Source organism: Misgurnus anguillicaudatus, chromosome 21 (genome assembly GCF_027580225.2).
Source record: "Misgurnus anguillicaudatus chromosome 21, ASM2758022v2, whole genome shotgun sequence".
Classification (NCBI taxonomy): Eukaryota; Metazoa; Chordata; class Actinopteri; order Cypriniformes; family Cobitidae; genus Misgurnus; species Misgurnus anguillicaudatus.
Window position 1 is genome coordinate 38,537,574 of NC_073357.2, and position 26,048 is coordinate 38,563,621.

The 26,048-nt window shown below is 38.6% G+C and overlaps 1 protein-coding gene across 12 annotated transcripts in view; it reads left to right on the forward strand.

Annotated features, from left to right (window-relative positions):
• The window catches only part of dgkza (diacylglycerol kinase, zeta a), a 126,576-nt gene that overhangs the window by 77,059 nt on the left and 23,469 nt on the right, over positions 1–26,048 (forward strand). For 10 of the 12 annotated variants that reach the window (XM_073859085.1, XM_073859087.1, XM_073859090.1 and 7 more), the window contains 18 exons: positions 769–864; positions 968–1,050; positions 1,139–1,199; positions 4,181–4,294; positions 4,426–4,566; positions 4,690–4,768; positions 4,872–4,927; positions 7,576–7,638; positions 7,897–7,970; positions 8,613–8,724; positions 8,822–9,021; positions 9,574–9,674; positions 13,008–13,087; positions 14,380–14,418; positions 15,339–15,408; positions 18,802–18,842; positions 18,948–19,144; positions 25,177–25,278. In XM_073859085.1, coding sequence (XP_073715186.1) covers positions 769–864; positions 968–1,050; positions 1,139–1,199; positions 4,181–4,294; positions 4,426–4,566; positions 4,690–4,768; positions 4,872–4,927; positions 7,576–7,638; positions 7,897–7,970; positions 8,613–8,724; positions 8,822–9,021; positions 9,574–9,674; positions 13,008–13,087; positions 14,380–14,418; positions 15,339–15,408; positions 18,802–18,842; positions 18,948–19,144; positions 25,177–25,278 — 1,709 coding nt within the window. The remainder of the gene's footprint in view (positions 1–768; positions 865–967; positions 1,051–1,138; positions 1,200–4,180; positions 4,295–4,425; positions 4,567–4,689; positions 4,769–4,871; positions 4,928–7,575; positions 7,639–7,896; positions 7,971–8,612; positions 8,725–8,821; positions 9,022–9,573; positions 9,675–13,007; positions 13,088–14,379; positions 14,419–15,338; positions 15,409–18,801; positions 18,843–18,947; positions 19,145–25,176; positions 25,279–26,048) is intronic. The other 2 variants (XM_073859081.1, XM_073859091.1) reach the window with 1 other exon arrangement.

Consider the following 26,048-nt stretch of genomic DNA (forward strand, 5'->3'; position numbering starts at 1 on the left):
GTAAACACGTGAATCGTAGTATTTTCTCAATCGGATGCAAATATACATTGTGCACATTCACAGAACATTTGTGCTCACGCGATTCTCATTAAAGAAACAATAGAAAGTAAGGCAATGGCAACACGAATTATTATTAAGGTATGGGGTCAAATGCTGTATTCTGCAGCATTCATGTGTACTTTCATAACATTACAGAAATCAATAAAATGGCGTTTTTTTTCTTTTGAAAATTTTGTTTTCATTGCCTGTATCTGAAAACTTCTTAAGAACAACATTCTCCAGCTCAGCTTTGTACATTTATCCAGAGATAAAGTGTGAACTTGACAAGAGATGCTGTGAGCTGGGTGGCGTTGCCAAGTCCTCTGCTTTTTTCAAGTTCAGATTTTGGCTACTGTCTCTGCGGGTTGTTTTTTCTGCGGTTAAAGATAAAAGCATTTCGTTCATCATTAGTTATTGGTATTTGGGCTGTGAATAGTCATTGGGATGCTTTTGGGCTAGTTTTGAATGTCCGTTGGGATGGTTGTTAAAAGCAAAGCTGGCAACCCTGCACAGACGTTCGGTTCGGATTTTATAGCACATAGATGTAAACAAACATTTTAATCAGATTGCAATTTTAAGGGTGCATGGTTATACTTCGGAGGAAAAGGAGTCCATGTGATTTGCAAATAAGAGAGATTCATGTTATGTACAATAATGTCTTTGTTTACCAGAGATGATGAAAATAAATAAAACACTTTGCACTTTACATCTCACTCTCTTTCTTACCAGGAGGCTCGATGGAAGCCCTTCATAGTGAGACCTATTCCCTCTCAACTCATGAAGCCACTGCTGGTGTTTGTAAACCCAAAGAGTGGAGGAAATCAGGTCTTGTTGTTATTATTGTTGTTGTTTGTATTGTTACTACTGTTAGAAGTACCGGTAGTAATAGTTTTTCAACTCACGCTCTTTCTCTTTTGATCTTTCTCAGGGAGCTAAAATCATTCAGTCCTTTCTGTGGTATCTAAACCCTCGGCAGGTCTTTGATCTCAGTCAGGGGGGTCCTCAGGAGGGGTCAGTACCTGCATATAAAATTTTCCCCAAAAAAACTTTCTACACTCTCTAATCAGAATGTTAATCACTAGCATATGTTTGTTTTTAGGTTGGAGATGTATCGCAAAGTTCACAACTTGCGTATCCTTGCCTGTGGTGGGGATGGCACGGTGAGTGTTTAATCACTTTATGTACATAGAGGAGTGAGTGTGCATAGGAATCATAAAGCTCCTCAGCAGTGGGTTGAGCTGCAGTTTTATCTCATCACCTCAAGAAGATGTCCCTTATGCTGGGTACACACCAAAAGATAATCGGGCTGATTTTGGGCAGATTTCCCCCCTAGCTATGTCGCGATTAACTTGATGGTTTTACAGATTGTTTTATCAGATTTTCCCTTGGTGTGAGGTGTGTTAAGAGTGTCCAAACCTGATCGGAAGAACGTCGGAGCCGCCCCGATCGCGAATCCTGATGTGTGGGGGGAACCCCGAGGACAAACGCGCGCATGCTCTTAAGATTATCACGTGAAACGAAACCATATCCTATCAGAAAGCGAGGTGATAGAAGACGGAAGCATTCATGGCGCAGCACAAAGTGAAGTTGATGCAAAGTGAACTTGTACAGACCATGTTCCCGCTCTCTCCATGACTTCACCCAAGCCCTTTTTTTTCCCCCTTGAATTTTCTGTGAAAATCATTCCAAACACTATCATTGAAATTTCTTCCAGCATATCGTCGTGTGTGGTGTGCTCTCTTTGACACATCATGGCACACCACACACTGTATGTAATCTTATAAGATGTAATAAAAAAATTGGTGTGTACCCAGCATAAGTCATTTGTTTGAATCAGTTGAGTCATGTGTTTGAAGAGTTTCTGAGATGTTGTGCTGACATGTGTGTCCTGATTTAACCCATGCTGTCACGTCTCCATAATCCATTTGTGTAATGAAGAACATTAAAGTATAAATCGGAGCATGGTCGTATTTGGAGAAGTGCAGGAATAACTGAACTGCCTTAAGCTCAACAGAAATAAGAAGTTTAAATTCACACGTTTCATCAATCCTTCTCTTCCTTAATGAGCTTTTTCTGAGAAAAATCACATTCTTCCACATTCTTCGTTTTTTATATGATTTCACAAGATATCTACAGTAACACAATCCAGTTTATGTTGTTTAGGTGTTATATTTAATATTTTTACCACAGGTGTGCTCCACTGATCTATATAATTGACTGGGTTGCGCAAAGAACGCTTAACGTTACAGCGAGAAATGAAGCCATCGCAGAGTTCGAGTGGCCATCTTGGTATTCCCAACCAGCAGAGGGCGTCATTGACTTACATTCAAAATCATGATCTAAATTCACACGGTTTACAGCGTATCAGTCACACAAGATGAATTTTTAGGATATTTGTACGTAAATTAATTGTTACTTCTGATGTTATATGCATTGTTTATGTTAAAATCGGGCAGGATAAGAGATTTATAGAAAACCTTAAGGTGAGTGTCTGCTGCATTTAAATAAAGTTTTATGACATTGAAAGCCTACACGGTCAGTGTTATTCCCAGTGATAGGACTGTAATTCCACTACTTTTAGCAGTAACGAGCAAGTAACAAAGTTTTTTTTTTAATCAAGTAACGCAGTTACAATTACTGAAATTTAAATGAGTTCGTTACTCGCGTTACTCTATTTTGTTATAAATTAACACTTGCAGACAAGAAATTCCTGATCTAACGTCGCATGACCGTGATGGGCGGCGCAATGGATCATTAAACTTCATCAGGGCCGCCAGTGCGTACAGAATGAACATGAAAAATCTAAACCGGACGACATACCTTTGTTTAAAAATTGTGCGCCAGTCATAAGACCATCCGGTCTCAAGGTGTAAATTATCTTTGCCAAGCATTCCCAGTATGACATCAACTTGAATTTGTAGTCCACAAAAGTAATAAATCTGAGAAATGTTGATATGTTTTCAGACGTTTACATCGGCTTTCATGGAAGAGATCAATCCGCGATTGCGCAAGTTTCAGTTTTGGTTTCGGTTTCACTCACTCCGTGTCTGACAAAACAATCAACATACTCCGTTTTCTGATTAAATTTCTTCCTTTAATCTTGTTTCTCATTTAATTCAAACATAAAAAATATACAAACATAATCTTAAATCTAATTCCAGAGAGCGCAATAGCTGCTAGCTTCACACAGTCCCCAAATTCTTAAAGAGACGGTACACAATTTTAACACATTATATATTTTCAATGTAAACAGAATATTTTTCTAAATGGTCTAAATGATATACATAAATAAAGTAAGCTTACATATTATTAATTTCTAACAAAAATATTCAAAGGCTGAATCTAAAGCAAAATAGACTTCTACAGTATGTGATTTTAGAGTCTTGCGAGCCCATCCATATAAGGACCTTACTAAAATAAGTTGTAAATAGTTAAAGTTTACAGACTTTTACAGTTATTTCGTTTTAAGTATTAAACTGGACTTACTACCTGTTGATTACAATAAATAAGTCTAAAAATGTTGTGTTTGACTGTTCAGTACTGTTTATATTTACATTTAAAAAGCAGACATAAAAGTAACTTAAAAGTTACTTTCCCTTGTAACTAATTACTTTTGATACACAGTAACTGGGAGAGTAATTCAATTACTTTTTAAAAAAGTAACTAGTAACTGTAACCAATTACAAATTTTCAGTAACTTGCCCAACACTGGTTATTCCTCTGAATAAAAACTTATATTATGTGGCTTTTATAAGCACAGCGGCTTCAAAATTTGGTTTTGTTTTTATATTGCTGCATCAAATGTTAGTTTAACCACGTTTTAAAACATTATCAAATGTTTCAAAATATGCGTCAACATACTTTAAATAAGTAACTATGTACATGCTTAGGACTTTTGCGTTGTAATAGTAAACAGGGAGACTTTAGATATAAAAACTGAGACTGATAAAGTAGTGTTTTATCATTTAAAATCTCATAACTCCTATTCATTTAATAGAATGATTGGGCATACCAATATGGCGGCATGTTGGCTTCACAATTGTGACGTCATGCGCAATCCAGTCATTTATATAGATCAGTGGTCTGCTCATATTCTCAAGCACACAAACGCACACTCATGTTAAATGATGCTTTGTTTCAGGTGGGCTGGATCTTGTCCATTCTTGATCAGCTGCAGCTTAACCCTTCACCTGCTGTGGCAGTGCTCCCTCTGGGCACAGGAAATGACCTCGCTAGGACGCTAAACTGGGGTGGGGTGAGTAAAACCTGTACATCTAGGTTTAATCAAATCCAACTCAAACACCCTAAAGTTTCATATAATTAACTATTTTCTAAATGAAACATTTTAATGCAAACTAACATACTAAAATGTATGTGTGTGTGTAGGGTTACACAGATGAACCTTTGAGTAAAATCATGTCTCACGTTGAGGATGGCAACATTGTACAGCTGGATCGATGGAATCTGATTGTGCAGCCCAATCCAGATGCAGGCCCAGAAGAAAGAGATGAACAGGTGACGGAGAAGGTAAGAGCTGTGTCCACCTCCATCGTTTTTTTCCTGTGCTGTTTGACACAAATACAAAACAGCTGTATTGTTAGATTAATGTGACAACAGCTGAAGTGTGACATTGTTATTTCTGTTCCACAGCTCCCCCTAGATGTCTTCAATAATTATTTCAGCCTTGGTTTTGATGCTCATGTGACTTTAGAGTTCCACGAGTCTCGAGGTTGGTGTGAGACTCTGTGCTCGTATCAGTGCGAAAGCTGCATGTGAGGTCAAATTGAATTGTGCTCATTGAGAATAATGTTTTTTTTTCTTTTATTCCTCAGAGGCCAACCCTGAGAAGTTTAACAGTCGATTCAAAAACAAAATGTTCTATGCAGGAGTAAGTTAACTCACACACAGTCATGTTCTCACATAGTACTGGATTCATTAACACATGTTCATCAATATAATTGCAAGCTCCTATTTTAATTGCATCATTAATAATTATGACAGTGAGATGGTGGTGACTGTGCTCCTGTTTACACCTTGTTATCTATTTTGGGTGATCCAATCACAAATTATCTGTTTCGTAGACACATCATTGTTTATACCTAGTAGTACAAATGCATCTCTGATGTGTCTCCTGTGAAGACTTGTGATTCACTTATGAGTCACTGTTTATAAAGTGCAATAACAAACAAAAGGGCAGCAGAGGACTGTTTTCCAATATTATTTTATGTCTTGGCAAACATGATGTTTCAAGCAGAATGCTCATTGTTATTTTAGTCAAGCCCCTATGTGAACCGTTCTGTACGCGTTGGTGCTTTATGTGATTGCATGTTTATGTCTGGCTCACTAGAAAGGTTTCGTGAAGTCCTTAAGATGTATAGTTGTGTAAAAGTAGGGGCTTCAAAATTTTCAATGAATGATTTTCTTTTAAAGCAGTGTTGTAACACAATTGTTGATTGACAGGATGAGTAGGTTTTCCTTTAGTTTTAACTCAACAGATGTGTGACACATTAGTCACTTTCGCTCATTTGCATCAGGATAGATTAGTGTTTACACTATGTGATGTGGTCAAGTGTTTTGGCTCTTACCAAATGAGTGATTTTATCACAAAATTTTGTGGTTCTGTTTATGATCTTGCCTGAATATGATTGGTTCCCTGAAATGGATGTTAATGCCAGGTGTAAACAGGGTCACTCTTTCTGTGAGGAGTTTGCATGGTCTCCCTGTGTCAGCGTGAGTTTACTCATTGGGATTCCAGTTTCTTCCCATATCCAAACACATGAAGATTGTGGGAATTGAAGATGTCGATTTGCCCCTCCCCAATGTGTGTATAGATTTAAGGGATAGTTCACCCAAAAATGAAAATTCTCTCATCCTTTACTAAGGGTGTTTTCACATATACACTGTTACGGTTCGTTTGGGTCAGTGTGAACACAACAGCCGCACTCGGGTGCGCACTAAACGGCCGCTCCGAGACCACTCTAAACAGCTGGTCTCGGAGCGGCTGTCGCCGAACTCTGGGGCGACCCACCTGTGGTGTGAACACTGCTGGACCTCGGGCCGAACCAAATACAGGAAGTTCTCCACGTTTAAGCCACTGGGCTTCCGTTGTGACGTGAGCCGGGTGTTATATTGTGGGTTAACAACAAACAAGCCAAACCTGGTCCGTTGCAGAGATTCGCTGTCTCCTTTACGTTTGAGCTGATGATTTTATAAATGCATAGCTGTCCTCCACACACAAATAGTGACATTACGGGCTTTTTAGCAAACGGCTCCATGAGAAAGGCTTTAATAGAACAGCTACGCAATTTCGCGTTAAGGAAAGGAACTTCGCAAAGACGTGCATCGTTTATCTCCACATCTTGATAGCTGCGCTCTCCCTGTCAGGCTGGTTGTCGTGGAAACGTGGGGGTGGTCATGAGACGGTAAGAGCTGTCAGAGACCAATGACAGCAGTGACCGTTGTCACGTGGTGTACGGTGCGGCATTTCGAGTACAGTAAAAATAATAATATGTGAACACGGACCGCACTAACTGAAAAATGATACAATGTATTTTGGTTCGCTCCGAGGCCGCACCACGGTGTGCACCAACATATGTGAAAACACCCTAACTCTCATTATGTTACAAACCAGTATACATTTCTTTGTTCTGATGAACTCAAAGGAAGATATTTTGAGAAATGTTTGTAACCAAAACGTTTGTGGACCCCATTTACTTATGGCGTTTTTCCATTGCATAGTACCCCACGGTTTGGTTTAGTTTGGGTCAGGTCAGCTTACTTTTGGGAGCTTTTCCACTGGGTGCAGTACATAGTGCCCGATACTTTTTTCGTATCACCTCGGTTGGGGTTTCAAGTGACCCGAGCTGATACAAAACGTGACATGAAAACACTGTAGATCACTGATTGGCCTGAGAGAATCGTCACAGAAACAGTCATGTGAGACAGAGGTAGTGATAAACGTGATGTGCAAACATCTATTTGTGGTGGCCAATTTAAATTTTTGTGGTGGACTGAGAAATAAATAAATGTATGGGAATGTACAACAATGCTCTCACTTGTATGATGTCACAGCAGTAGGCAGCGCAAATTTAACGACACGCCTATAATCCCTCCCACTACGAAGTTATACTAAACTCGATGGAAAAGCTAACCACGCCAAAGTGAGGTGAGCTGACCCGGCCCAGACTGGACTAGACCGTGGGGTGCTATGCAGTGGAAGGGTGCCATTACATAGTAGGAAAAAATTATACTGTGGAGGTGAATGGGGTCCACAGATGTTTTGGTTGCGGGCATTTCTCGAGGTGTCTTCCTTTGTATTCGTCAGGGCGGGGAAATTTGTGCAGGTTTGTAACAACATGAGACTGAGTGAATGATGGCAGAATTTTCATTTTTGGGTAAACTATCCCTTTATCCGGTCCTCTCCATCAATATAGCCATAGATGCTGGAATGCCGTTAAAACAAAACAAACAAACAAACAACAGGACCAGTGATGTTAACAAAAAAAAATGCACATAAAGTTTTTCTTTTTTTAACAGACAGCGTTTTCCGATTTCTTGATGGGCAGTTCAAAAGACCTGGCTAAACACATCAGAGTGGTGGTATGTACAGAGAACAGAGCCTTTTGTGCCGAGGAAAAGAGGAAATGTTTGTATGCATGCATGTGTGCGTTTTAAGGCTGAACTATAAGCGTCTTTGAAGTATTTGCATCTTCATTTTCTGCCTTTATTTCTCTTGGGCTTTAGGGCTCAGAGGAAGCATCTTTTTATCAATGTTGACATTTATTCTTACACTATTATTGTTGTACTAAATTAAATGTCAGATTTAAATTACCACTGCTTCTGTTTCCTTTTCTCTAGTGTGACGGGACAGATTTGACCTCTAAAGTCCAGGATTTAAAGCTACAGTGCCTGGTCTTTCTCAATATCCCCAGGTTACAAATTCTACCCACTTTTGTATCTTTGCCCTTTCTACATGTTCTGCTTTTCTTGCTGTTACTCATTATGTTAGTAATAGATATGTATGTTTGAAGAATCTATATGTTGCATTTACATTTATGCATTTTGCATAAAGTGGCTTTTATCCAAAATGAGGAAAGCAATAAATCAGTTCGACTTAGGGAGACAATAATTTAAAAAGTGCTACAGCATACATAGTTCCAGAATTTTTACACTAAGGGGGCGTGCACACCAACGCTTTTACGCCCGCGGCCGGCGCATGTTTTCAATTCATTTCAATGGAAACTCGGCGTATTTCAAATAAGCCAGCCGCTAGCGGTTTTTTTCCGCGCTGAAAACCGGCGCAGAGAGTTGAGAAATGTTCAACTTTGGAAGAAAAGCTCCGCTCGTCAATGTCAGTTTTCACACGGCTGCCCAATCACAGTGGAGGAGGGGCGGGACATTACCACAGCAACCAACCGGCTCGCAGCTGACGTATCACAGCTACCAAAGCGCTCAGCTGAAGAAAGCTGGTACTCAGCTGAAAAACAGCTGGCATTCGGCGTCCTCGAGGCGTTTTCAGCCGCGTTTAAAAGTTTTGGTGTGTCCAGCCCCTAATATATTAATGGTTATTTCAGGTACTGTGCAGGCACTATGCCGTGGGGAAATCCGAGCGAACATCATGACTTTGAGCCTCAGCGTCATGATGATGGCTGCATTGAGGTCATTGGTTTCACAATGACATCACTGGTATGTTCACCTTGTTTCATTAGATTAAAGTGACCTAAGACCTCTTAAAATCTCTTGTGCTAATTTACATTCTCTCCATTGTTTGCTGTGACTGTAGGCCACGCTGCAAGTCGGAGGTCACGGTGAGAGGTTAAATCAGTGTCGGGAGGTCACCCTCACCACCTTTAAGTCCATCCCCATGCAGGTGGACGGCGAGCCTTGTAAGCTAGCACCGTCTGTAATTCACATCTCCCTTCGAAACCAGGCTAACATGGTGCAGAAAACCAAAAGACGCACATCTATACCACTGCTCAATGAGTAAGTGCAGCATGCACACTTCTCTGTATATGAGAACACACTCGTGCCTGTGTTCATACTCACAAGATGCTCATACATTTCTTATGACATTTAAAAGAGCGTGACGGTGACAGAAAATTAAACCGGTTCGATGTCTCTCTTTATTAAGCTGTTAATGATACGTTTATTGTGATATATAAGCTGTCTCTGTCTCATTGCTTTGACGCTGTCGAATTATAAATATTGTCCTCATAAAGGCCTGCTAAAGACCGACAGGCTCATTTTTAGACCAATGAATTAGATAATCATTCTCCCAGAGGTTTTGTTCATTTCACACCTGGCCAGTTCTGTGAAGAGAGAGCACTGCACTGTTGGCAGATAGGTCTCTAATGAAACCCATGCTACAAAATAACAAATTTTAAAGCCACCGTTTAGGAAGGTACAATACTACAGTATACCAGACCAAACCTTTATCATCACTATCACACATTGCTATGATAGAGAGATTCAGTCAGCGGGATGTTTGTTCATTTTGTGTGTTGGATGTTTTTCTGATCTTTTTCTCTCCTGTAGTCAGCAGCCGTTTCCAGAAAGATTACGGATTAGGGTGAGTCGCATCAGCATGCATGATTATGAAGCTCTGCATTATGACAAGGAGAAACTCAAAGAAGCTTGTGAGTATGAAATACAGCACACCCTCATAGTCTTATCACACTCACACATGTGCGGCCCATTCTGAGTTCACTGCATGCTTGTTATTGCTTCACTATAAAAGTCTTACAGTATTATATGCAGTGTTGGGGAAGCTACTCTGAAATAGTAGTTAGATAAGCTACAAGCTACTTATCGGTAAAAGTAGTTAAATTGCAGCCAAGCTACCCATCTGAAAAAGTAGTTCGCTACACTACAAGTTACTATAAAAAATAGCTAGCTACATTACAACTACTTGGTTTTTTACAGGAACATTATATTACAAACACTGAGGATTCTGTAATAAAAGAAAAGGATTGGGGTTTAAAACAATGTAATGTAATAGTAATACACAAATATTTATCTCAAACTGACAGTCTGCAAAATTTCCAATGAATAGGCATAAAAAAGAAAACAAAAGACTTTTTAAATGACTTCGAAACACTTTTATTTTAGCTCTTTATAATAATATTTGTAAATAATTATGAATAATTATTATGAACAAACTATATATATATATATATATATATATATATATATATATATATATATATATATATATATATATATATATATATATATATATATATATATATATATATATAATAAAATCATTGCCTTTGTGGTTTGGTCTTCAATATCTGGATTTGTTTTTCTGTCTGATTGGCAGATGCTTTGCTAAAGCAGTGGCACAAACACAATGTTAGTGTCCTTATAGGTTCATTGCAAAACTGTGGCAGGACAGATTGGATTTTGGCAAACCACCATAGTTTAAAGGAACAGTATGTAGGATTGTGGCCAAAACTGGTATTGCAATCACAAAACTTGTGGCTAAAACTGGTACTGCATCGCACAACTGGTGGCCAATACACAAAATGACAACATAAACATCAGTTGAGGGCTGCAACTCCACTTTTTAAATGACAATATCCTGGCCAGACCACTGTTGTCGGTTATATAAATATTTGCAATGAAAATGATTTCTTAAAGTCTATTGACATATCAGGGCCATTTTATGATTAATTGATATAAATTTCTTACATACTGTTCCTTTAAGTGATCAATGGGAAACACGAATTGATCACTGCAATTAAAATAAAAATATACATATTTTATGATATAAAAACAATAAGTCAGGATAATTTTTTCAAAATGATTATTACTCACTTGTATGTGCTTGAAGTTTTCGACGCAGACAGACAAATCTTTTGTTTCCACAGATAACATACGAACGTGTAAGCTTTGTTAATGTTTGTTTCTTTAAAGGGACACTCCACTTTTTCTGAAAATATGCTTTTCCTTTTCCAGCTCCCCTAGAGTTAAACATTTGATTTTTACCGTTTTGAAATCCATTCAGATCTCCGGGTTTGATGGTACCACTTTTAGCATAGCTTAGCATAATCCATTGAATCTGATTAGACCATTAGCATTGTGCAAAAAATAATCAATGAGTTTCAATATTATTCCTATTTAAACTAGTTACTTTCATTAGCAGAGGACTATTTTCAGGCGCTGCCTAATATCATTGCGCCTGCTGCAGCCATGTTACATCAGCAAAGTCCTTGATTATTACGCCAGAATGAGAGTATAGTTCCTAGCCATATCTGCCTGGAAAATCACAACTTTTCATTTTTAGTCGGTCTTAGTACACGATGTAACTACAGAAAAGTCAAGTTTTAAATAGGAAAAATAGGGAAACACTTTGGTTATTTTTTACCACGATGCTAATGGTCTAATCGGATTCAATGGATTGTGCTAAGCTATGCTAAAAGTGGTACCACCAGACCCGGAGATCAGCTGAATGGATTCCAAAACAATAAAAATCCAGTGTTTAACTGTAGTGGAACTGGAAAATGAGCATATTTTCAGAAAAGTGAAGTGTCCCTTTAAGAGACATGAACTTGGACAAAGATGCGTGACAGAACAGTAGACGGCAGTAATGAACAACTCAATTTCACAAAATGTATTCCTTCACAACTAGCATTTGTCAAACTGCAGTTCTTTTTCTTACCACGAGGTGTCATCCTACTACCGCCATGAGCGTTAATGGTCTCTGTTACAGGCGTTTAGTGGGTCTGAAAGGATATATTTAGATTAAGCTTTGTGTTGCTATTGTGTTTTGACACAAAGCATTTTGTGCAGAATCCATCAGTGTTGTTAAACATACGATAAAATCTCTGTTTTGTAAATATATCAGCATCTTTTCAGCCCAACCATAAATTATTTTGTTTTTGTTCAGAAGAGGTGTTTATGTGTCTATGCTTTTTAGTGTTTCGGTAGTAAAACTATCTGCGGACCTATGGAAGTACATGAGAGAATGATTTGAGCTTAGAGGTGTTCTGTACTTCCTCTGTGATACAAAAATAAAAAGCACATCACTCCATCTCTTCTGCTCTATGCTGTCAACCCCTCTTCACTCTTCTTGAGCTTTCAAAATACCACCAACTGGAGAGAAAGAGAGAGAGAGCAGAACAAACCTGAATTAAATTTGGGAACGACTGTTCAGATGTTGCTAAGCAACCCAACATTCTTCAATGGAAAGACCTCTCCCATCTCCCTGTTCTCTATCCGTCTGCCTGCCCTCCCCTGTTGCTCTTTATCTTCCACTCCACCATGCCAAAAAAACTTCTAATTCACTTGTGAAAGCTAATTTAATATAGAAATATTACCCCTAATGCAGTAAGACTAGGCTACATCTGTGTCTCAAACAGGGTAGGACATTACTGATGTTTCTTTAGAAAGGGTGTCTTTATAACATCAAAGTCTTCACCCTTAAGTGAAAGTATGTAGCTGGTACATTTTTCTCTATGGTAATTTGGACACAAAAGTGTTCATATCCATGACTGGACACATGTACCCACTCCACAAACATCATATCCACTTTCTCTTAATAACAGCAGACAAAATGGCAAATGTAGACCATTGGGAATATAAAATGCATGGAGTGATATAAAGGCTTTCCCATTCATCACATCCTATTGCTGTCTAGACCAGTGGATTAGTTTAAATCCGCTTGATTGGCTCTGAGCTAGTACTTCTTGGACATGGCAGATACAACTGCCATAAATCATGTTCATCAACATTTCTGCATAAAGACATATGCATAAAGGCAGAGAACAATTAGCCAACATTGCTGTTGAAAGAGTTAGTTTCTCTCTCCCTCTGCTGATCAGTATCTCCTGAGAGGAAAATATGGGCCATGTTTTTCTGCAATGCACAGCCGCCTGTTACTGTGAGAATTATAGAACGATGCTGTTTCTTCTCTGCATCTCTCCCTTAACTTTTCTTTTGTGTCTGTCTTCCCATACTCATCTCAGCAATCCCACTGGGTCTCATCGTTGTCCCTGGAGACAGTGATCTGGAAACCTGCCGTGCTCACATCGAAAGGCTACAGGAGGTAAAAAATGAGCGTGTGGGGTTAACAGATGGAGTGGGGTAAATGTGAGAAATGAGAAACGGAGAGGACAGGAAAAGAGAAAAGAGGGGAGAGGTGTTTGATTAATGATAAGGATACAGTAAGGAGCATAAATAATACCTTTTAATGTAATCCCAAACTGTCTTTTTTGGAGTTCATCGCGTCCTTCAGAGAATTGTGGATGCATATGGATAATAACTGGATAAATATGCTAAATATTGTTTGTTTTTGTTGCCACATGGCAGGCAGGAGCTGGGGACTTTGTCTTAAAGGAAAAGTTTACCCAAATATAAATTTTGTCATTTTTATTCACATCAATGTTGTTCCAAACCCACATTAATTTTAACTGTATACGTTTATATTTTATGTATAGTGTATATGTTGTGTATTATAGAGAAAGTTATATAGATTTAAAGGAAAAAAACACAGTTTTTCAATATTTTATTATGTTCTTACCTCAACTGAAAGATGAATTAATACATACCTATATTTTTTTAATGCGTGCAATTTTAATCTTTGTACAGCACCTCGTGAATGTGTTAGCATTTAGCCTAGCCCCATTCATTCCTATGGCTCCAAATAGGGATGAATTTAATGGCCACTTCCATGTTTTCCCTATTTAAAGACTACATGAGTTGTAACACGAGTAAAAAATAAAACTTTTGTTTGGAGCCATAGGAATGAATGGGGATAGGCTAAATGCTAACACATTCACGAAGCACTGTACAAAGATTAAAAGTGCACGCATTGAAGGAACATAGGCATGTATTGATTCATCTGAGTTGAGGTGGGAACATACTAGAGTCTTGAGAAATGGTGGTGTTTTCCTTTAAGATGATATGAATGTGAGTAATTATTTCACACTTAACATTTTTCAGTGAATTGATCCATGAAAATCTCAGAGAAAGACACATCCTATTCTTAGCAGTTTAAAAAGATCCTAAGGGCTAAAGTTTGAAATGTGAATTCTGGAGTGTTTGGCGTCTATAAAATAACTGGTTGTCTTAATTGTCTCACACAGTGCCATCATTCATTAATTCATTCACCCAACCAGCAGATAATTAATATGTGCTCCAGGGTCTCCTCTCAGATTGTTGTGTATGTGTGAATTTGCTACGATGATGACTACGTTTAGAGGATCTTACGTATGTGATGTGGAATGTATCTGATATGATGATGATGATGATGATGATGTGTGTGTGTGATTTAAACTGATGGTCTGTGTGTCTGATCTGATTGGGCATGAGTATCTAATTCAATGGGGTCTCCTGCAGGACTTTGTGTCATGTCACCCATCTCTACAACGACTCCAGGTGGGTAAGACACCTGAGAGAGGTGATACAGGCACACTTGAAGCACTTTTAGGGACAAGTCTGGAAATACAACCTGGATAAAAAAAATTAAAACAAATCAAATGATAGGATGTAGAATTTGATTGACTGAACCATTCACTGAACCCTGAACACTTCACCCCCTGAACATTTATGAACTCAAAAAATAAAAAGGTGCTGAGGCGGATATGTTTACATTGAGAATGCAAAATCCTTAGCAAGATAACACATAGAAAAGAGTTTGTTTTCATTAGGAGCTTAACATCATCCCTGAAGTAGAGAATTCCGTAGTTCGTCCCAAATATCTCTTCTATCCTTTGTGAGATTTAGGACACCTCATAAAAACCAGTCAATTTGTAGACATGAAGAGAACTCTGATTAGTACGCCAATTGCCTCATGACATATCTTATATGAAAATTTTCAAATATTCATAAATTACAGTAAGAGCCTAGTAAGCTAAATCCACTCGCTCAGCCCACCATCCCCTGCATATTTCCCCTGGGTCCTAAGTGCTCCCGTGTGCTCTGTACAATTGGATGCGTCCATAGTGGGCTTTATAGAGAATGGCAGCTTTGTGCTGGTGGTGCATGCAGGTGTTGTGTTCCTTTTGTGTTTGTGGATTCTGTAAATATAGTCTTTGTAGTTTATATATTGTGTTAGATGTCAGATTCTTAGACCCAGTTGCATGGCTTTGATGGATAAGTTATAGTCCTCCAAATAACAGTCTGGAGCTAAGGATAGAGGTGAAAAGATGTAGTGTCAGGTCTGTGTGTATGCTGAAATGTTGGCATATTGTTCATGTGCTATTAGTCTACTGTAAGTTACATAAAATGGCACTAATCACAACTTTTCTCCTCTCTGCTCTCCACCTCTTCTCCTCTACCTCTCTTTTTATTCTCAGGAAGGTGATGGGACCAAATCAAAGGCTTTGTCGTCTCAGAGGCTGTCACCGAAATGGTGTTTTCTTGACTGTGAGTATTCTTTATACTGCAGTGCTGAAGAGAGTCAGGTCTGTAATGGACTGAGGTCTGATATCTTACCTTTCAGGGCAAGTTGTACAGTGATGTATCTTTTAGTTGTTTTAATCAGTGTACAAAGCTGTAGGTAAAGTAAATGTCAGCCTTTCAAAACCACAAAATACTCTTTATGACTCTAGCTATGACTGTGGCATTATAGAGTCATAAATCCTAATAGTAAGAGAACCAGAATCTGCTGTGATATTTCAGGGTTAATAAGGGTTTCCAGTGATTATTGTCAGCAGGAGAGAATTAAAGCCATAGAAAGCAAAGCTAAATTTGTTTTCACCAGATTAACTGCATGTCTGCATTGATGAACTCTGTGGGTACTCTGTGCTCCACCAGGTCACACCTGCAGATCAGTACAAACTCTGAAAGAGGCATTACTCATGCATGCAAGTATACTGGCACACGTGCATGCATGCATACATGCTAGTGATGGCATTTTGAATAATATTGTAGTATTGCATGTACAGTCAAAAGTATGGGTCGGAAGGGGACAAACTCAGCCGTTGGGTTAAATAAACACAGAAAATGTTTAAAGGATTACTTAATTTTCTTTAAAAAAATCCAGATAATTTACTCACCACCATGTCATCCAAAATGTTGATGTATTTCTTGGTTCGGTTGAGAAGAAATTGTGTTTTTGGGGAGGGCACTCCAGGATTTTTCTCGTTTTGGTGGACTTTAATGGACCCCAACACTTAACAGTTTTAGGGCACACTCACATTATCCAAACCAAACCATGCCCCAGCGCGATTGTCCCCCCTCCCTACTCCCCCAGATGTACGCACTCACACTGTACTTCTATCGATCCGAGCCCAGGCGCGCTTTCGTCATTAAGATGCGATTGTTTTGAAAAAAGCAGGAAGTAAAGTTCTCTCTCTTAACACTGGAACCCACCGTAATGTTAAGTCTGTGTTTTTTTATTCAGAGTCGTTTGTTGCGCGATTACAGACAGCCCTCTCACATGTCATCCTATTGCTTAGTTGATCTGTCACGTGTGCAGCTCGAACATTCATGTAACCCTGCTGCGCATATCAAAAGGTTTTTACAGAGGCAGATGAAGGTAAGTGGTCGCGCAATTGACGTCTTCACCTTTTGAATCGTGTCCAGGTGTGATCCGCGCTCAAGCCCACCTCTGCAACCCGGCCGGGGTGCGATTAACCAATCCGTGGCTGGGGTGCAATTAACCAATACAGAGCAATCACACTAGTCAAACTAACCAGGCTTTGGGGGTCAAACGCGCCCGAGCACAGTTTGGTTTGAATATTGGTTTGAATGGCTTGTAAACACTGGGGCGTAGTTTCGCATACGTCATCCGTGACCTCTTGACGTGATGACGTATTGCGTGAGGTCGCGCTGGCGCATCACACGCACGGAGGAAGACAATAAGCCGTGGTTTAAAAGTGCATATTTTTAATTTATCTTGACAAAAATTGACAATTGTTTCGCTAGACAAGACCCTCATGCCTCGTTTGGGATCGTTTAGAGTGAATTTTAAACTACATTAAAACTGTTAAGTGTTGGGGTCTATTAAAATGATAAAAATCCTGGAATGTTTTCCTCAAAAACATAATTTCTTCTCGACTGAACAAAGAAAGACATCAACGTTTTGGATGATATGTTGGTGAGTAAATGATCTGGATTTTTTTTTTTTAAGAAAATGGACTAATCCTTTAAATTTGACCCAACAATGTGATAAAACAATCCAGCGTTTGGGGTTAGTAAACCCAGCATAGGTTAAATTACAACTCGGCGGTTTGGGTTTGTCCCTTTTTTGACTCAAAACTGGGTCGAAAATAATGAGTGTAACACATAAAATGAATTCATGAAGATTTATTTGATGTATTCAGTGGGAAGTTTGTTCCTATAGCACAAAAAAATAATTAGCAAAGTGTTTTGGTGTAGAATGAGTACCACCATTATTCAAGCACAATGCAGAAACCACTCTGTCACACTCAGCCATCTCAAAACAATTCATAATTCATGTTTCTTTTTATTTTCAGTTAGGTCTCGGGATAAAATTGATTTATTAATGTGCTTCGGTTTTTATTCAAATCTCTTTATTCTGTATAATAAAACTGTTTACAGTATGTTAATGTTTAAGCTATTTTTATCTTTGCACTATACTCCACTAACTCCTTATTAGCCTCCCAGTGTGAGTGAATGTGTTAGGACAAAGACAGATGGTATAAGACTGTATGACAACATTCTCAAAGCTCTGTAGTAATTTGCTTTCTGATCAGTGTGAATCCATCTGGATTACCGTCATCCCAATCCTACCTAATTAATCGAAGGATCAGACTCAGAAACTGAGCTCTCCATACAGAGACTGTCACTCTGTTCATTTTCCGATTCTTAATAAATCAAGTTGATGTCTTCACCTTATGTAGCAACACACATGTATGTAGTATCAGTTTTACGATTTAAAGAAGAGTCAGGCTTCCCTCGAGCATTTCGAGACACTTGAAGTCAATCATCATAGCACACAAATTTCCCTTGTCAGCTGGGTGACATTTACATAAAGCCAGAACTGCCACACATTAAACTGATAAAATGACATTATATCTCTTTTGACTTCACTCCTCTGTTCCAGTCTCTCCTTCTTCTCGTCCCACTCATCTCTTCATATGAAATGTAAAGAGCTTCTGAGGGCTTTATTACCAGAGTATAAAGCTGTACCATGAGACTTTTCATCACAGTGATTGTGGCAGCACTTCTGATCTCAGCTCAGTGTTATCTGGTTGCTGCTGAAATTATTATAGGTTCAGGTGGAGGTTCAGTCAGATCTGAGACCAGAGTTATACAGTTTTAATAGCTTATTATAAAGCACATTGTGCCCCAGATATAGAGGAAGCATGCCACTAGGGTGTAGGGAATCCAGTGCACATTACCATTAATTGTCCTACAAGTGTACTCTTTACAGATATGAGGATGGGTTATTAGAGGGTTTTCTTTCCCTCTGTGGGGTTGATTCATTTTGTGGAGATCTGCTGCCACTTTTTTTGCTCATTATAATGGATATAAGACTGCTTTGCGTGCTAGTATCATACACCTCCACATACCTGACCTGTCTACTTTTAGTGCCCTCTGATTTATTCTAATCATCTTACTGATATCTAGCCAGCCCTGTTCACACTTACTATAAGCATGTGCCGAGTGCTTTCCTGTTAGATGCATTTGCATATCAGTTTATCAAAATTATGAGCTGTTGAAACAATTCAGTGAATGTGAATGACCTGAAAGTAAGAGCAAGAGAGCTTTGGTGTCTTCTCTTTAGTTTGAACTTCCTGTTGAATGCACCTGATCAGAATTGACCTGTTTTTTTATATTTTGTGTTTACAGCTACAACAGCAGATCGATTCTACAGGATCGACCGAGCTCAAGTGAGTCCTCCGTACAATACCCTTCAGTTTATTTTAATAGCTACGATTTTGTGTCCACACAACGCATTTACATGTGTATGCTGTTTATTTCTGTCGCCCCTACAGGAGCATCTTAACTACGTGACTGAAATATCTCAGGACGAGTTGTTCATTTTGGATCCAGAGCTGGTTGTCACAGAGACGGTCAGCACATCACCGGGCATGCCCGACCTGGTGGATTCCTCTGAAGATTTCCCATCCGTTCCACTCAAATTCGCCTTCCCATCATCTTCCTCTTCTCCACCAAACTCACCTGCACCCAGGTGAGACACAATAAACATGGTTAAATTATAGAACAAGCATATACATACAAACCAAGAAATCATGCAGCAAACTTTCATGAGATACCTTAAACACAAACATTTAGTATGTGGTTAACTGCAGTACAGTACGTACGGTAGTGCCTTTTGACATTCAATATGTATTTTTTGATGAATACCATATCGATCGTAAACAACATGTTCATAACTAGTTTTAATGAGAAAGCAGCTCTTCTGTCTTGTAACATCAGCCATAAGGCCAGTGAGTTATACAGCAGTGAGCCGTCTGGTGGCAGTGTGGTTCTCGTAGTCGAGTTTTGTACAAATGGTACATTAACAACATTAATTCGACTGTACTGGGAACAGTAAGATGAACATCCACCTAGGGCATATATAATCATCCCTCTGAAAGGCACTTTCTATGTGCTGAACACATGTGGGCAGGTTCATATGTGAATCTATTTGCATGTTTTCGTGTGGGAATGAAAATGTGATTGTGAGATTGTGTGTGTAGCTGGATAATTGTGTGGCTCAGAGCGAATAAAACAGAGCGTTTCCTGCAGCGCAGTGCTTGATCCGATCCGCTATTTATAGCTGCCTGAAAAAGTCATACAGCACCGAAGCTCTGCTAATCTCCTCTGTGTGTGTGTGTGTGTGTGTGTGTGTGTGTGTGTTTGTGTTCGGAGGGGGTAAGAGAGCTAGAGGGAAAGAAAATGCATAATTTTTTATTTTTTACGATTTAGTTTTTATGTTTTTTTTCTAATCATTTAAGATTTACCTATTAAATTTAACAGATTTTCTGAACACCGAACCTATATTTATGCCTGACACGACTGTCTTTCTTGTGATTTTAATATTATGGTTGGTGTTCACTTTCAAATTAGAAAAGAGATTCCTGAAATAAATAATATAAGAATCATCAGGTGTTTCTGTACCTAAAGTGACTACAGAGATGATCAAAGTCAAAGTAAGCAAGCAGTATTTCTGTGCTAAATAAAGTCATTAATTTCAGTGTTTTTCGTTTTATAAATTAACTTTTAATTAATTGTATATAAAGCTTAGTTTTTATCATACAGTAACAATCACAAATTATGTCATTTGTTGTTTTTTTGGTCATGACTGCTAAATCTCCAAATTAAATAAAATCGCTGAATTATGTTATGAGGAGTGATTAAACAAATGTTTATGTTGCCTTACATTTTACCTTAAAAAAAATATATAAATGCATCGTCCGTTTTGTCTTCGTTCATCACTTGAAAGACAGTTTTGGTCACTTTATCAGAAAGTTGTTTATGTGTGCTGCTTGTGAAAAGAAAAGAAAAGTTACCCAATTGTACCTGGTCTGGCCCTCTCCCAACTCATGCACACACACATATAGATGATTTGACTATCGGTCGACTATAGAAAGATTCGACAATTCTGATTCAAATATGTAAATCCTTAGTCGAGGACACCCCTAGAAGACAATAACTCGCGTTATTGTTTACTTTGGGGTATGTACCTTTTGCATATCGTTGACATGTACTAATACACACACACCAAAGGATATATAAAATCGTGAATCGGATAAATCATGAATGGTGCTCTTTAAAGCTGCAATGTGGGAATTTTAAAAGGATCTCTTGACCGAAATGCAATATAATATACAGAGTTATCAGTCGTGTAAAAAGACCCTGGGTTGCGCAAAGTCACTTTGTAGCGGTGAATGACACAAAAACAGTTAATTCCAACTAATGACAAGCAATGACAATTATTTTGATATGATAAAGTATGATAAAGTATGATAAGTATATAAAGAATTAAAAATACATTTCATTAATAAAATGACAAGGAAAGTAAAAAAAATACACTTATAAAAAAGAAAAAAATTCCATTTAAAATTATGTTGGTAGGTCCTGGGATAGATTATACCTACAGTATTTAAGGGGCCGATCACACCAAACACGTTTATAAGTTGCAGGTGCCTTTTTTGAATGATACTTTATGGGCAGCGAGTGTTATGCGCGCTGTTTATGTGCACCAAACACCTTGCATTTTTTGCCGCCTGCTGCAGCACTAGTTTTTAAAGAAACGCGGAGAGCGGAAAAGCGCCCAACGTCATTTGCGTCTTTCCATTGTCTAATCAAATAAGGGAGAGGCAGGCTTTCCGTTGTGGTGACAGACGTTTATAGTTGTTTGGAACAACCGAAGACTTTAAATCAGTCACTCTCTCCTGTGTGTTTGTGCACCTCTCACCCTCGATCAAGGTCAGAGCAAGCGTCCTCATTTTAAAATTTCTGCTAATATGACAGTTAACAGCAAAAGAGCGCTAACACTTCAATATTTGATTGACAATAAAGCTGACTCAGTGGTTGCTTAGCAATATAAAAAGCTGTGGTGCACTGCTCTTTTTTTTATAGTGACCAAAAAAGGCAGTGCGATGCACCTTGCTTTTCCAAGTGTTTAAAACATGTTTGGTGTGATTGGTCCCTTAGTGAATCATGAAATGAAAAGTTTAATAAAACCCCTGCCCTAAACGGACAAACTGTTCTATAGATCGCATTTTATTACTACGTTGTCTCATACTGCAGTATGTCCTACAGTAATCATGTTAGGATTGATTAGGATGATTAGGGAGTAGTAGTTATTGTAGCTTTGTCATCAGGGGTATCAGATCCCTCACCCAGTTGTTCTGAAGCAAAACATTTGGACCTCAGGGCAGAGTAAAGTGGTTTAATGAGTTCGGACACGCCGCTGCTTTGGACATCACTTTACTCTGATTATGTCATGATTGTATAACCAAAATCAGATAGGAGATGTAGTTTGCCAATCCTGTGTGTATCCTAATGCTGCTGCTGTCGTGTGTTCTGGGGCGGTTAGGGACCATCGGTCTTCAATTTTTATTTTGCATGTTTGAGTGACCTACCAGGGGTTGGAGGGGAAGAAAGTGTCCGTTTACATTTGGACTCCATATAGAGGCAGCACTAGCCGGTCATTTGAAATGTTACATTTTTATTGTATTAATATATCCAGTGTTTATGTAAGGTTCCTTTGAAGAAGTGACCATAGCCCAAACTTGTCATCTCCTCATCGGTTAGTACATTTAATTGCACAGCAACTATTCTGTATTTACGCTAAACAAAGGAAATCACTTAACATGTGGACAACAGCAGATAGCGCTCTCTTGACCTCTAGTGGGGCGTTTCACTAAGTGCGTGATGTCATATAAAAACAATCGATTGCACTTTTAGAGTTTTACTGTCGGCTTTCTCTCACGATTTTTATGGCCTTATCTGTCTGTATGTCCAATTCATTCTCAGCCACCTGGGTGTATGGCTATTCAACATCAAAGATGGAGGTCTCTTTATTTTCAAAGCAAGACTAATTAGTGTATAAAAAGTACAACCATACAACTACAAAAACTCTATTTTTCTTTGAACATCCTTTTCTTCCATGTATTTTTTTCTGTCATTTTTATATTTCATTTGTGCATTTATGTATTAGCAATACAAAATATTTTTACGGTATTTATTGATCTTTGATCACATAATACATTCATTCATGTTAGTTCAATGTGCATGTTGACAGATTTAACTTCTGGTTCTATTAATAAACATTAACTAAGATTAACAGTTGTTGAGTTACTATAATTGTTAATTCGTGTCAAGTAAGGCATAATATACAATCACCTAAAGGATTATTAGGAACACCATACTTATACTGTGTTTGACCGCCTTTCGCCCTTTAAAACTGCCTTAATTCTGCATGGCATTGATTCAACAGCATTGATAGGATAGCATCTTGCAGTTGATGGAGATTTGTGGGATGCACATTCAGGGCACGAAGCTCCTGTTCCACCACATCCCAAACATGCTCTATTGGGTTGAGATCTGGTGACTGTGGAGGCCATTTTAGTACAGTGAACTCATTGTCATGTTCAAGAAACCAATTTGAAATGATTCAAGCTTTGTGACATGGTGCATTATCCTGCTGGAAGTAGCCATCAGAGGATTGGTACATGGTCATAAAGGGATGGATATGGTCAGAAACAATGCTCAGGTAGGCAGTGGCATTTAAATGTTACCTATTTGGCACTAAGGGGGCTAAAGTGTGCCAAGAAAACATCCCCCACACGACTACACCACCACCATCAGCCTGCACAGTGGTAACAAGGCATGATGGATCCATGTTCTCATTCTGTTTACAACAAATTCTGACTCTACCATCTGAATGTCTCAACAGATATCGAGACTCATCAGACCAGGCAACATTTTTCCAGTCCTATTTGTAGTGGAGATGAGTGGTACCTCGTGGGGTCTTTAGCTGTTGTAGCCCATCTGCCTCAAGGTTGTGCGTGTTGTGGCTTTACAAATGCTTTGCTGCATACCTCGGTTGTAACAAGTGGTTATTTCAGTCAATGTTGCTCTTCTATCAGCTTGAATCAGTCGGTCCATTCTCCTCTGACCTCTAGCATCAACAAGGCATTTTCACCCATAGGACTGCCGCATACTGGATGTTTTTCCCTTTTCACACCATTCTTTGTAAACCCTAGAAATGGTTGTGCGTAAAAATCCCAGTAACTGAGCAGAATGTGAAATACTCAGACTGGCCCGTGTGGCACCAACAATAATGACACGCTCAAAATTGCTTAAATCACCTTTCTTTCCCATTCTGACATTCAGTTTGGAGTTCAGGAGATTGTCTTGACCAGGACCACACCCCTAAATGCATTGAAGCAACTGCCATGTGATTGGTTGATTAGATAATTGCATTAATTAGAAATTGAACAGGTGTTCCTAATAATCCTTTAGGTGAGTGTAAATCTAGCTGATTTTTGTAGAGGAAACCCATGTGGTCAAGACCCTCTCACAAAGCGGAGGGGTCTTGTACAGTGTTATTATCTGATATCTGATTCATACAAATGCAAACCTACCACAAGGAAAAAGTGTCCTGGAGCTGTAAGCAAGCAGTTCAAATGATGCAATGTGTTTTAATCGTTTGTAAATGTAATCGTATATATGTTATTAGCTAGGCATATTTATATTTTTAAGTTTTGAACTGTACCATTCAAGATTACTTGCCATACCCGGATGAGGCTGTGTTATTACAGGTGGTTGTTATCTGGGAATAACAAACTTTGCAACGTCGAAATTTGAATCAAGCATTCCAGAGCGCAGAGTAATAGCTTGTTAACAGATGTGTTAACAAATTAAATCTTATTGTAAACTGTTGCCATGTAATCTTGTCGCACTTATTATATTGGATGCTGATTGGCATTTATTGTTTATCTCTTTCTACACACAAGCATACTGTACATACACACAGTCAATTACACACATGCATGGCTGTTGATGTCTCTTGCATCATTAGATTGCTTGACTCCCTTAGGGTTGAAATAACGATCTCTTGCCAAGCCAACATAGAAAATGCTTTTATTCAATTCAGAATCACACAGAATTAATCATGAAAGGAATATTAAACGAGTAAAAGGAGGTTATTAGTCGCTGTGGTGAACTCTGTGGTGTTAAGTGCTGACTCTGCCAGGGTGAACTGTGGGTGAACACAGTCAAAGGCAGCATTGTCTTCAAAAGTTAGATTTCTTTTCGTCTTTGTTTCCATCGGTTATGTTTACTCTACTGAATAAGATCAGACTGCTACAGGGTAATTAATGCACATGCAGAGATCAAAGGACATTTTTTTCTCTCTTGCTCTTTCTCTGCCTTCATCTCTTCCTTTCCTCTTCTGTCATGCATACAATAACAATATTCATCTAAGTTTGTGTTTTGTGGATTATTCTTAATCTGTTGTTTTTCTCTGTCAAACTGTATAAATTTTTTATTTTTTTTTGGTCAGCATACAAGCACACTCATCTCTGGCTCTTTATGTTTTGTTAATGGCTGAACTGGTGACGCATACCAGAAATGTTTTCTTATTCTCCACGAAAAAGCCTTTGTTGGTTGCATGTATAATAACTGGCCTTTTCCGGTGGAGCTTTGTCCCATTTTTGTGACAGTGAAATATACACTCTGATAATGTCTTCCTGGTTGTTTCCTCAGGGTTGCGGAGCTCCAAAGGAAGCGTGTTTCTAGTGACAGTTCTGTTGCAGAAGCTCTTGCACACAGTGACTCACTCAGATCTGCCAAACCAGCTCTCAGCAGGTAGGAGGAACAGAGAAAACGTTTATGCTCTTCCTGAATTTCTAAAACGTCTTCTTTCATGATCATAAAGCTTGGTGCTTTTTCAGATTTGAAGTTCTCGCCTGATCTTTCTGATCATATTTGTATGGCTCTAAGCTCAGTAATGAATGACTTCTGTGATGTTTAGAAGATCTTCCGTGTCTTTATAATAGCAACAAGCTCTGACTGCTCCTCTCATCTTCTTTCCTATCATTCTCTGTGGGTTGATGGTGTATATATAAGTCCCTGTAAAGTCAATCTTGTAAATTGTTTCTAAACGCATTATAAATGTTATAAATGTATTGCGGAAATTATGTAGTACTGAATTGCAGTTTTTCACCATTTTTTAAGTTCAGCTCTATAACGGTGGCTCGTTGCACACTTGAGCCATCGCGCATGGCCCTGCCCCTAACATAATCACAAGCATCCAGTCAGGTTGAAGCGGTATTTGAAAGTTGAGAGAAAGTTGAAAAATGGGAGCTTCCCCACAGGCGGCGTAGTTTCAGTGCTGACAGTGGACACGCCCCCAGCATTCATGAACAAAGAATGCTGCCTACTTTTCCAAGATTTTAATAACTTATTTTATTAGTTAATGACACATTTTTCTGTGGTGTGATAAACTCAGAACAGATTTAATATCTAACTTTACAGGTACTTATATGTGTATATATACATGTAGTTTGACTTTTTAGGTCGTACTGTATCTTTTCAACTAAAGTGGTCATAATGTGATGCTGCTTTAAAAATTTTCT